The sequence below is a fragment of the Leucoraja erinacea genome, chromosome 8 (genome assembly GCF_028641065.1).
Source record: "Leucoraja erinacea ecotype New England chromosome 8, Leri_hhj_1, whole genome shotgun sequence".
In the NCBI taxonomy this organism is placed as follows: Eukaryota; Metazoa; Chordata; class Chondrichthyes; order Rajiformes; family Rajidae; genus Leucoraja; species Leucoraja erinaceus.
The window spans coordinates 70380603-70393203 of NC_073384.1; the positions used below are offsets into that span (position 1 = coordinate 70380603).

A 12601-nucleotide genomic window follows, 5' to 3' on the forward strand; every position below is an offset into this window, starting at 1 on the left:
CGGGTCAGCTGAGCTGACTCAGGCGCTGGTCATGTGACTCTGACTCAGCTGCAAGGCGGAAGCAGCGATCCCAGCCCGAGACAGGAGTGGAGAAGGAGGTGAGGCGTGTGGGGTGAGGGAGATGAGGGAGAGAGATGGGGGGTGAGGGAGAGAAATGGGGGTGAGGGAGGGAGATGGGGATGAGGGAGAGAAATGGGGGGGTGAAGGAGATGGGGGGTGAGGGAGATGGGGGATGGGGGGTGAAGGAGATGGGAGGGGGGGTGAGGGAGAGAGATGGGGGGGTGAGGGAGAGAGGGGGGGGTGAGGGAGATGGGGGGGTGAGGGAGAGAGATGGGGGGGGTGAAGGAGATGGGGGGTGTGAGGGAGATGGGGGGGGGGGAGATGGGGAGAGGGTGTTGGTGAGGGAGATGAGGGAGAGGGTGTTGGGAGGGAGATGAGGGGGGGGGAGATGGGGGGAGAGGGTGTTGGTGGGGTGAGATGAGATGGGGGGGGAGAGGGAGATGAGGGGGTGAGGGGGAAGGTGGTAAGGGATATGTGGGGGGGAGGCGGGAGATGGGGGGGTGAGGTGCGGAGGGAGGGAGGGTAGAGAGAGAGAGGGGGTGAGGGGGGGCGGGACCTGGGGGTGGGGAGGTGATGAGGAGGTGGGTGGTATGGGGGGTGGGTCAGAGGGAGGGAGCTGAGGGATGGAGGGGAGGGGGTCAGGAGATGGGGGACAGCATGTGGGAGGAGAGAGGAGTGGGTGGGGGTTAGGGAGAGGAGGCAAGGGAGCAAGAATAGAGAGAAGTGCAAGTGCAGCAGGGGGGGGGGGTGGGAGAGGAGGAGAGGGGAGGAAGGAGGGGGTGTGGAGGGCAGGGATGATGGTGGGAGAGGAGGGGAAAGGGGGTGAAGGAGGGAGAGGAGGAGGAGGGTCGGAGGGGGTTGGGGAGGGGGAGGGGGAGGGGGAGTGTGTTGGAGGACACTGACCTGTGACCTGTCTCAGACCGGCAGCAGGATGTTGGCGTTGTTGTTGGTGGTGTGTGGTTTCGTGGTGATGGCGACCCCCCCGCCAGCCCCCCACCCCCTGTCCCCCGACTTTGTCAACCTCATCAACAAACTCAACACCACAGGTAAGGGGGTCGGGGGGAGGGAGGGTCGGGGGGTGGGGGGGCAAGGGTCAGGGAGCGGGGTAGGGGGCCAGGATGGGGGGTCAAGGGTCAGGGAACGGGGTGGGGTGGGGGGGGGTTCAGGAGGGGTTGCGGTTTGAGCAAGGGTCCAAGGGTTGAGTGTTTTGCTTCTTGAGCCCAAGGGTTAGGAGTGAGGGATTCGGGATTCAGGGGGTGAACCAGTGGTTGGGATGAACGGAGGTCAGGGGGCAAGCCAGGGGTTGAGGGCCAGGGGTCGAGCCTGAGGTCATGGGTTGGGGGGTCGGGTCAGGGGTCGGGATGGTCCTAGGTTTGAGTTACAGGGAGAGGTTGGATTGGCTGGGACTCGTCTCTCTGGAGTGTAGGAGGCTGAGGGGTGACCTTATTGAGGTGGACAAGAGGGGCACGGATAAAATTAACACTCACAGTCTATTCCCCAGGGTAGAGGATTCTAAAACTAGAGGGCACAGGCATGAGGTGAGAGGGGGGCAGTTGAGGCAGGGAATATGAAAGATTTTTGGACAGGTACATGGATAGGACAGGTGTAGAGGGGTACAGGTCAAACGCAGGCAGGTGGGACTAGTGTAGACGGGACATGTTGGTCGGCGTGGGCAAGTTGGTTGGGGGATATTAAAGATCAGGGAGGGGGGAGAGCAGGGACATGTGAGGGAGGGGGGGCGGGGGGGATGAGTTGGGGGATGGGGGGGGGGGGGGGGGGTGGAGGACATGTCTGGAGGTAACTAACTATCTGTGTTCAGGCCGGCCAGATTTCCAGAACGTTCCCTTCAGCCATGTTAAGAAACTGTGTGGAACACTCCTCAACGGACCCCGACTGCCGCTCAAGTAAGAGACACAGAGACCCCCCCGCAACTCCCCCTCCCCTCCCCCACCCCCTCCCTCTCCCCCACCTCCCACCCCCACCTCTACCTCCCCACCCCTCCTCACCCTCACCCTCTCCCCCTCAAACCCCCTCTCCCCCTCCCTCTCCCCCCTCTAAGCCACCCCCCCCACCCTCTATCCCTCCCTTACTCCCTCTTCCCCCTCTCCCTCGCCCACCCCCCAACCCCTCATCCCACCCTCTAGCCCCCCTCTCCCACCGCCTTTCTCCCCGCCTTTCCCCACTCCTCCCCCCACCCTCTCCACCCAACCCAACCCCTTCCCCACTTCCACCCCCACCCCCACCCCTCCCCCCCTCCTCCTCACTGTGCCCCCCTGACTGTGTTCTTCCCCCAGGGCGGCCCCCCTGGATGGGGGGCAGTTGCCCGCGCAACTTTGACTCACGGCGGCAGTGGCCGAAATGTCCACCATCCGCGAGATCCGTGACCAGGGATCCTGCGGCCTCCTGCTGGTTCAGTGAGGGGGGGGGTCAGTTGGGTGGGGAGGGGGGTGGGGAGGGAGGGGTTTGTGGTGGGGTGGTGGGAAAGGGGGTTTGGTGGGTGGGTGGGGTGGGGGAAGGGGTGGGGGTGTGGGGTGGGTTGTGTGGGTGGTGTGGGGGCAGGGTGGGTTTGTGTGGGGGTGGGGGGGGGGTGTGTGGGGTGGGGGTGTGGGTGGGTGCGGGAGGGTGGGGTTTGTGTGGGGTGGGGTGGGGTGTGGGGGGGGGGGGGTTTGCGGGGAGGGTGGGGTGGTGCGGGTGGGGTGGGGGTTTGTGTGGGGTGGGGGTTGTGTGCGGGGAGGGTGGGGTTTTGTGTGGGGGGGGGTAGGTGCGGGGAGGGGGCGGGGTGGGGTTTGTGTGGGGTGGGGTTTGTGGGGTGGGGGTTTGTGGGGGTGGGGTTTGTGTGGGGGGTGGGGTGGTGCGGGGCAGGGTGGGGTTTTTGTGTGGGGGGGGGGTTTGTGTGGGGTGGGATGGGGTGGGGTGGTTCCCATGTCCAGGTGGTGTTGCCTGTCTGTGGGGGTGAGTGAGCGTGTGCCCCTGGTGTGTTGCTGACCTGTGCTCCCATGCAGGCGTTTGGGGCGGTGGAAGCCATGTCAGACCGGATCTGCATCCACTCGAAGGGCCAGGTGAATGCGGAGATCTCTGCAGAAGACCTCCTCAGCTGCTGCAAAGAGGAGTGTGGCAATGGGTGAGTGTTTCTCCACGGCAGGCTCAGCGGGCGGACATTAGGACCCGTCTTCTTCACCCGTCTACTGAGCTGAATGTGTGGGAAGGAACCGCAGAAGGTGCTTTACTCTGAAGACAGACACACAATGCTGGAGTAACTCAGCAGGATGGGCAGCATCACTGGAGAGAAGGAATGGGAGACGTTTTGAGGGTCTCGACCTGAAACATTACCCATTGCTTCTCTCCAGAGATGATGCCGGTCCCGCTGAGTTACTCCAGCATTTTGTGTCTGTCTTCGAGGTACAGAGAAAACCCTTGTCTGTCCAGTCATGAGTACAGTCACACACATCATCCGCAGTACAGGCGGTGTAAACAGACGGAGACCAGAGTGCAGCGTCGCAGTTACAAGGAGCAAGTCCAATACCTACAGTGGGGTAGATTGGAAGATCCAGCTTATGGAAGCCTGATCACAGAGGGGAACAAGCTGTTCCTGAGTCTGGTGGTGCGAGCTGTCAAGCTTCTGTACCTTCTGCCGGACGGGAGAGGGGAGAAGAAGGAATGACCGGGGTGGGACAAGTCTTTGATTATGTCGGCTGCTTTTCTGAGGCAGCGTGAAGTGTAGATGGAGTCAATGGTGGGGAGTGTGGTGTGTGTGATGGACTGGGCTACATCTACAATGGTGGGGAGTGTGGTGTGTGTGATGGACTGGGCTACACCTACAATGGTGGGGAGTGTGGTCTGTGTGATGGACTGGGCTACATCTACAATGGTGGGGAGTGTGGTGTGTGATGGACTGGGCTCCATCTACACTAGTGGGGAGTGTGGTCTGTGTGATGGACTGGGCTACATCTACAATGGTGGGGAGTGTGGTCTGTGTGATGGGCTGGGCTACATCTACAATGGTGGGGAGTGTGGTGTGTGTGTGATGGGCTGGGCCACATCTACAATGGTGGGGAGTGTGGTCTGTGTGATGGACTGGGCTACATCTACAATGGTGGGGAGTGTGGTCTGTGTGTGTGACGGCCTCTCCGCTCTCCCCAGGTGTAACGGGGGCTACCCGTCCGGAGCCTGGACGTACTGGACACAGCAGGGGTTTGGTGACCGGGGGGCTCTATGCCTCCCACACAGGTGAGGAGGGGGGGGGCAGGCAGGTGGGGTCGGGCGGGGGGAATGAGCAAAGGGGCGGGGGGGGGGGGTCAAAAGGGTGGAATCTAGATGTGGGGGTACCTGGTGTGGCACCAGGGGTGTGCAATGGGAGGGGGGGGTGAGCGGAGGGTGAGAGACGGTTTTCACAATGGGAAATGTCACCTTCTCCTCTCCCCCCTCCCACCCTCCCCCTCCTCTCCCCCTCCCCCCCCTTCCTCCCTCCCCTCCCTCTCTCCCCCTCTCCCCTCTCCTCCCCTCTTCCCCCTCCCCCTCTCCCCCCTCCTCCTCTCCCCTCCCTCCCCTCTCTCCCCCCCTCTCCTCCCCTCCTCCTCCCTCCCCCTCTCTCTCGCTCTCCCTCCCCGCTCTTCTCCCTCCTCCTCTCTCTTCCCCTCCTCTCCCCCTCTCTCTCCCTCCCTCCCCCTCTCCTCTCTCTCCCCCCCTCTCCTCTCCTCAACTCCTCTCCCCTCTCCTCCCCCTCTCCCCTCCCTCTCCCTCCCTCCCGTCCTCCTTCTCCCCCTCTCTCCCTCCTCCTCTCTCTCCCCCTCCTCCCTCTCCCCTCCCCCCTCTCTCCCCCCTCTCCCCCTCCTCTCCCTCTCCCCCCTCCCCCCACCTCCCCTCCCCCCCGCCCACTACCTCATCCCCTCTCCCTCTCTCCCCCCTCCCTCTCTCCCCCTTTCTCTCCCCCCCCTCCCTCCCCCCTCCCTCCTCTCCCCCCCCCCCTCTCTCTCCCTCTCCCTCTCCCTCTCCCCCCCCCTCTCCCCCCCTCCCCCCCCCCCCTCTCTCCGCAGGCTGTCGGCCCTACTCCATCCCACCATGTGAGCACCATGTGAACGGGTCTCGGCCAGCATGTTCTGGGGAGATATCTACCCCGCTCTGCTCCCAGCACTGCGAGGCTGGCTACACGCCCGGCTACAAGGACGACAAGCACCTTGGTGAGAGTCTGCCCCCCCCCCCGTGGTCAGTGTGTGACCCCTTGATCTGTGTTGGTCTCTGTGTCCACAGATGTGTCGTCCTCCCAGCCTCAACTACCTCCTCCGGCAGCTTGTTCCATCCACCCACCCACCACCCTTTGTGTGAACATGTTACCCCTCAGATTCCCATTAAATCTTTCCCCCTTCATCATGAACCTATGTCCTCTGGTCCTCGATTCCCCTACTCTGGGCAAGAGACTGTGTGGATCTACCCAACCTATTCCTCTAATGATTTTATACACCTCTATTAGATCTCCCCGCATCCTCCTGCGCTCCAAGGAATAGAGACCCAGCCTACTCAACCTCTCCCTATAGCTCACACCCTCCAGTCCTGGCAACATCATTGTAAATCTTTGTACCTTTTCCAGCTTGATAACATCTTCCCTATAACATTGTGCCCACAACTGAACACAATATTCTAAATGCAGCCTCACCAACATCTTATACAACTGCAACGTGACCTCCCAACTTCTATACTTCTGAAGAAGGGTCTGGACCTCAAACGTCACCCATTCCTTCTTTCCATAGATTCTGCCTGTCCAGCTGAGTTACTCCAGCTTTTTTTGTCTATCTTCTGCACTCAATACTCTGATTGATGAAGGCCAATGTGACAAAATCATGATTCTGCTGCAATCTTTCACAACCATCTTCACTATCTGCAAAACCACTAACTTTTGTATCATCAGCAAACTTGCTAATCTTGCCCTGTATGTTCACATCCAAATCATTGATGACACCAGCCTGGTATCAGTGTGAACTGTGGTCAGTCTTGCTCTCTGTCCCCAGGGGTATCGTCACACAGTGTCCACTACAGTCAGTCTGACCCCCCTGTGGTGAGTGTGACCAGTGGTGAGTGTGAGCAGTGGTGAGTGTGACCCTCCTGTGGTGAGTGTGACCAGTGGTGAGTGTGACCCTCCTGTGGTGAGTGTGACCTTCCTGTGGTGAGTGTGATCAGTGGCGAGTGTGAGCAGTGGTGAGTGTGACACTCCTGTGGTGAGTGTGAGCAGTGGTGAGTGTGACCCTCCTGTGGTGAGTGTGACCTTCCTGTGGTGAGTGTGATCAGTGGCGAGTGTGAGCAGTGGTGAGTGTGACCCTCCAGTGGTGAGTGTGAGCTGTGGTGAGTGTGACCAGTGGTGAGTGTGAGCAGTGGTGAGTGTGAGCCCTCCTGTGGTGAGTGTGACCAGTGGTGAGTGTGACCAGTGGTGAGTGTGACGAGTGGTGAGTGTGACGAGTGGTGAGTGTGACACTCCTGTGGCGAGTGTGAGCAGTGGTGAGTGTGACCAGTGGTGAGTGTGAGCAATGGTGAGTGTGACCAGTAGTGAGCGTGGTTCTCTGTCCACAGGTGTGTCATCGTACAGTGTGAGCCCGGATGCGGACGAGATCATGAGGGAGATCTATGGGAACGGGCCGGTGGAGGCAGCGCTGCAGGTCTACACCGACTTCCTGCAGTACAAGTCAGGTAGGTCCCAGTGTCCGAAGCACTGACCCATCCCCCACGGACCAGTCCCATCCCCCACTGACCAGTCCCATCCCCCACTGACCCATCCCCCACTGACCCATCCCCCATCCCCCACTCCCCCAGTCCCATCCCCCCACTGACCAGTCCCATCCCCCACTGACCAGTCCCATCCCCCCACTGACCAGTCCCATCCCCCACTGACCAGACCCATCCCCCACTGACCAGTCCCATCCCCCACTGACCAGTCCCATCCCCCACTGACCAGTCCCATCCCCCACTGACCATCCCATCCCCCCACGACCATCCCCCACTGACCAGTCCCATCCCCCCATGACCCAGTCCCATCCCCCACTGACCCAGTCCCCATCCCTGACCAGTCCCATCCCCACTGACCAGTCCCCCCCACTGACCAGTCCCCCCACCAGTCCCATCCCCCACTGACCAGTCCCCATCCCCCACTGACCAGTCCCCATCCCCCCCACTGACCACCAGTCCCCCCCACTGACCAGTCCCCATCCCCCCACTGACCCATCCCCAGTCCCATCCCCACTGACCGGTCCATCCATCCCCCACCTGTCCCATCCCCCACTGACAGTCCCATCCCCCTGACCGTCCCCATCCCCACTGACCAGTCCCATCCCCCACTGACCAGTCCATCCCCCACTGACCATCCCCACTGACCAGGTCCCATCCCCACTGACCCATCCCCCACCAGTCCCATCCCCCCACTGACCGTCCCATCCCCCACTGACCAGTCCCATCCCCCACTGACCAGTCCCATCCCCCACTGACCCATCCCATCCCCCACTGACCAGTCCCATCCCCCCACTGACCCATCCCCCACTGACCAGTCCCATCCCCCACTGACCGGTCCCATCCCCCACTGACCAGTCCCATCCCCCACTGACCAGTCCCATCCCCCACTGACCCATCCCCCACTGACCAGTCCCATCCCCCACTGACCCATCCCCCACTGACCAGTCCCATCCCCACTGACCAGTCCCATCCCCCCCCACTGACCATTCCCATCCCCCACTGACCAGCCCATCCCCCACAGACCCATCCCCCTGACCAGTCCCATCCCCCATGACCAGTCCCCCCCCACTGACCAGTCCCATCCCCCACTGACCAGTCCCATCCCCCACTGACCAGTCCCATCCCCCCTGACCCATCCCCCACTGACCAGTCCCATCCCCCACTGACCAGTTCCCATCCCCCACTGACCAGTCCCATCCCCCACTGACCAGTCCCCCCAGACCAGTCCCATCCCCCACTGACCAGTACCCATCCCCCACTGACCAGTCCCATCCCCCACTGACCAGTCCCATCCCCCACTGACCAGTCCCACCCCCACTGACCAGTCCCATCCCCCACTGACCCATCCCCCACTGACCAGTCCCATCCCCCACTGACCAGTCCCATCCCCCCACCACACAAGAACCGGTCTGTAACATATCCCACCGCTGATCCAGTGACCGGTGCCAGGAGTGTATAGCACAGACCGGGGGAGTCAGGTCGGTAGAGCACTCCATCACATGCTCGAGCTCACATCCAGTGGAGAACGGAACCCCTCATGGCACTAGACCAACCCATACGCACTGACACGTCATCCAAGCACGTGACGTGAACACACACGCCATGCAATCACATGCAACATACACCCACACACAGTAACATCCTCAACATGCAAGCATCAAAACACACAGGGGTATCCCGGCAACCACACACATCGTCCCAACCACCACAGGAATCCAGTCTACCATCGGGCGGTCATGGGGACGTTACTGCTCACAACCACCCACGAGGCAACCAATCACAGGGACACACACACAGTCATCGCACCCACTGACTGTGAGCACAAACACACACTGCCAGTCATCATGGCAGGCGGCAAGGTACACCGCGAGGACACATGAAACACGACAGACACATTTGCCTGTCACACGTACATGCACAGACACACACATCACTGAGGCCACGCACATAGAGACAGGGGTTGACCACGGGGCACTGGAACATGGTCACAGACTTCAAGCAACACACATCCACACGCCATGGTGAACACACTGAACCATGTGGCGGTCACACACACACAATACATGCGCACACACTGACCGGTGGACACAACACATGACACAGTCCTCACCACTGACACAACGTCCCGGACGCACACATGCACACAACCCATTGCCACACGACTCGCACCACCCATTGCCACGATTTAACACATACGAAAACACCCAGACCCAAGGACACGCACACAAACACAACCCACAACACACACACATCCAACACACACACAACCGCCACTGGCCACACGCCACACACCACACACATCCAACACACACCACACACAGCGACACAACACACACCCACACACGTCCGGCGGGGTTTGGGCGTGACAAACCCCATGACACACCGGACAGTGCGGGACGTCAAGACCCACCCCCATGCGCACCCGGCACATTGCCCATGACAGTAGGGGTGAATTGCCGTACACATAGCGATGGCGGGATGACACAACACAAGTACCCCTGACAAGTAGCAAATGCAACTTGAAAGCACACGCACACATACAAGGCATGGGGATACATGCACCATCCGTTCCAGATCAGCACGGTTAGACAAGCACTCATGATGCTGACCTGCGTACCTGCACCACATGAACAGCCCAGAAGTCCATAGCACACTGTACGCGACAACTCCCGCAATTTGTAGTCACATCACGCACAATCATGACACAACGCACGACCGGTTAAGTGGGCTATCCTGATCAAAATATTGGGTGGCACTGAACGAGGAGTTGTCTACACACACCCGTATAAGCACACACCATTTTCGGTGGTTCGTACATCAACATGCGGGGGCTGGGGTGAAAGGAGCACGGCACCGCCTACTGAGACGGGTACACAATCCTGGAACACGGCCTGGGGCGCGAACAGGTGAGGGGGGGTTTATGGTTGAAAACGGGGGAAAAGGGAGCAGGACGGCTGAAGTCGGGTAGAGGGGTGGCTGGGGGGAGGGATAGGGGGGTGGGGAGGGTGACAGGGGGCGTTCATTGGGGGTCACTGGCGGGGTTGTAGCGGGGGTGGCCGGGGGGGGGTGTTACTGTCGGGGTGATGGAGGGGGGGGGGAAGGGTCTGATGGGTGGAGTGGGTTGGGTGCACGGTGGGGGTTGTGGAGGATGGGGGGGGCCAGAAGGAGGTTTACAAGGGGGCTTCGCCGGGGGGGGGGTGTGTTTCAGGAGGTGTACGTCATGAGGGGGTTTGGGTGACGGGGCACGGGGGGTGTGGTCGCAAGGGGGGGGTTTGGGGTGAAGGGGGGGGTTGGGTGAGTACGGCGGACTCGGTGGGGTGCGGGGGGGGGGGGGCAGGACGTGACGGGGGGGGGTTGACCGACCGGCAGACAGAGTTGGGGGGTGACGCGGGGGGCGGTGGGGTGAGGGGGGTTGTGGGCGAGGGCGGGGGGGGGTGACGGGGGAGTGTTGGAGTGAAGCCAGGGGGTTTGGGGACTGGGAGCGCGGGAGGGGGTGGAGGATGACGGGGGAGGATGGGTGACGGGGCGGGGGTTGAGGAGGTCTGGGTGACGCCGGGGGTCTTGGGTGACGGGGGGGGGTGGTGGTGACGGGGGGATCGCGGTGGGCGAGGCGGAGGGGGGGGTGGAGGCTGACGGGAGGGGTTGGGGAGAGTGAGAGGGGAGGGAGGGTGAGGGGCGAGTTTGAGTCGAGCGGGGGCGGGGAGGATGGAGGGGTGAAAAGGCGGGTTCTGAGTAGCGGATGTATGGGGGGGAGAGTGGGAGGGTGGAGACGGGGGTTTTATGGGGCGAGGGTAGGAGAGGGTGCGAGGAGGGGGGGAGGGGGGAGAGGGGGTAGAGTGAGGGAGAGGGAGGCGAGGTGAGGGGGGATGGGTCGGAAGGAGGGGACGGGAGGATGAGGAGGAGGGGAAGGGTGAGAGGGGTTTGCGGGGACGGGGGGTTTGGGAGGACGGGCTGAGGGGGGGAGAGGGGGGGGTGGAGGTAGAGGGGAGGGTGGAGGAGAGGGCCGTGAGGTTGGGCACGTGAGCGAGGGAGGGAGGGATGAGGTTGGGGGGGTGGGGGTGACGAGGGGGGAGGGAAGGTGGGGTGACGGGATTGGGGAAGGGGTGGACTTGGGGAGGCTGTAACCGGGGCGAGGGAGTGACGGTGAGGGGGGGTGAGGAGTGAGGAGAGGGGGGGTGGGGGAATATAGAGGGTGAGGGTAGGAGAGACGGTGGTGTTTGGAGGAGGGGAGAGGGTGGGGAGCAGGGGACGGAGGGTTTGGGGACGAGGGTCGTAGGGGAGGTGATGGGTGACGGGGGGTTTGGGGCGACTTGAGGGGGGAGTGGCGGTGCCTCAGAATGGAGGGGTGGGTGATTGGGGAGGAGGAGGGTGACGGCTGGGAGGGGGTGGGGTGGAAGGGAGGGGGGTGGGGTGGCGAGTCTGACGGGGGGTTGGGGTGGTATGGGGGGGGAGGGGTAACGGGGGGTGAGGGTGAATGGGGTGGCGGGTGCACGGGGGGTCTGAGGGGTCGGGAGGGGGGCAGGGGGATAGCCGATGGAATTTTGCGGGGGGCGAGGGAGTGGGAGGCGGTGGTTGGGAGGGGAGGGGTGACGGGGGGGGGGGTTTGGGTGACGGGGGGGGGGTGGGGTGAACGGGGGGTTTGGGTGGACGGGGGGGGTGGGGTGACAGGGGGGGGAGTTGGGTGTGTGAGTGACAGGGTGGGGTGAAGGGGGGTTATGGAGGTGACGGGGTAAGGTGACGGGGGGGTGTGGGGGTGTGACGGGAGGTGGGGTGGGTGACGGGGGGTTGGGGTTGGGGTGACGGGGGGGGTGGGGTGTCGGGGGGGTCGGGGGGTGGTGGGTGGGGGTGACGGTGGGTGCGTGGGTGAGGGTGGGGAGCGTGAGGGTGACGGGGGGTTGGTTGTGGCTGACCGGGGGGCGTCTTGGGGGTGACGGGGGGGGCGTGGGCTGCTGAGCGACCGGGGGGGTGGGGGTGATGGGCTGACAGGGGTGATAGGGGGGGGCATGGGGTGATGGGAGAGGGGGTGGGGATGACGGGGGGGGTTGTGGGGGACGGGGGGGGGTGGCGGTGACGGGGGGACGTGAGGGATGACGGGGTGATGGGTGGGGTGGGGGTGATGGGGGGAGACGGGTGAGCAGGGGGTGACGGGGGTTGGGGTGAGGTGCGGGGAGGGGTGACGGGGGGTGACGGGTAGGAGGGTGTGGGGTGACGGGGGCGGTGGGGTGAACGGGGGGGGGGGGGGTGACGGGGGAGCTTGGTTGGCGGTTGACGGCGGGGGGTGGAAGGTTGACGGGGGGGGGTGAGGTACGGGGGGGGTGGGGGCGGTGACGGGGGGGGGGTGGGTGTGTGACGGGGGGGACGAGGAGTTGCAGAGGACCTGCGTCGTGGGAAGGCACGGTGGGGTGGTCAGGGTTATGGACCGGGGGGGGGTGGCGCGTGACGGGGGGGTGAGGGTGGGCGGGTGAGGGGGGGGCGGTGAGGTGATGGGGGGGGGTGGGGTGAAGGGGGGGGTGCGGGTGACGTCAAGGGGGGGTGGGGTGACGGACGGGGTGGGGTGACGGGTGTATGGGTGGGGGTGAAGGGGGGGGGTGGGTTGACGGGGGGGTGGGGTGATGGTGGGGGGTGGGGTGAGTGCGGGGGGTGACGGGGTTGGGTGGCCAGTGACGGGGGGGTGGGGTGACGGGCGGGGTGGACGGGGGGGTAGGGGGGTGACTTTGGGGGGGGTGGTGGGATGGATGGGGGGGGTAAAAGAGGGTGGCCGTGGACGGGTATGTGGGGTGACGAGGGGGGGGTCAGTGCTCACTCCTCTTGTTGCATTGCAGGTTTTGTG

General features: G+C 63.2%; 1 protein-coding gene across 1 annotated transcript; it reads left to right on the plus strand.

Annotated features, from left to right (window-relative positions):
- Positions 1-6761, plus strand: LOC129699887 (cathepsin B-like). Its single transcript, XM_055640025.1, is given in 9 exon segments — positions 1-98; positions 980-1106; positions 2355-2423; positions 2426-2469; positions 3063-3181; positions 4201-4249; positions 4251-4287; positions 5094-5237; positions 6619-6761. Coding segments are annotated over 8 exon segments (720 nt in total). The 5' UTR covers positions 1-98; positions 980-991.
- The last annotated feature ends 5840 nt before the right edge of the window (positions 6762-12601 follow it).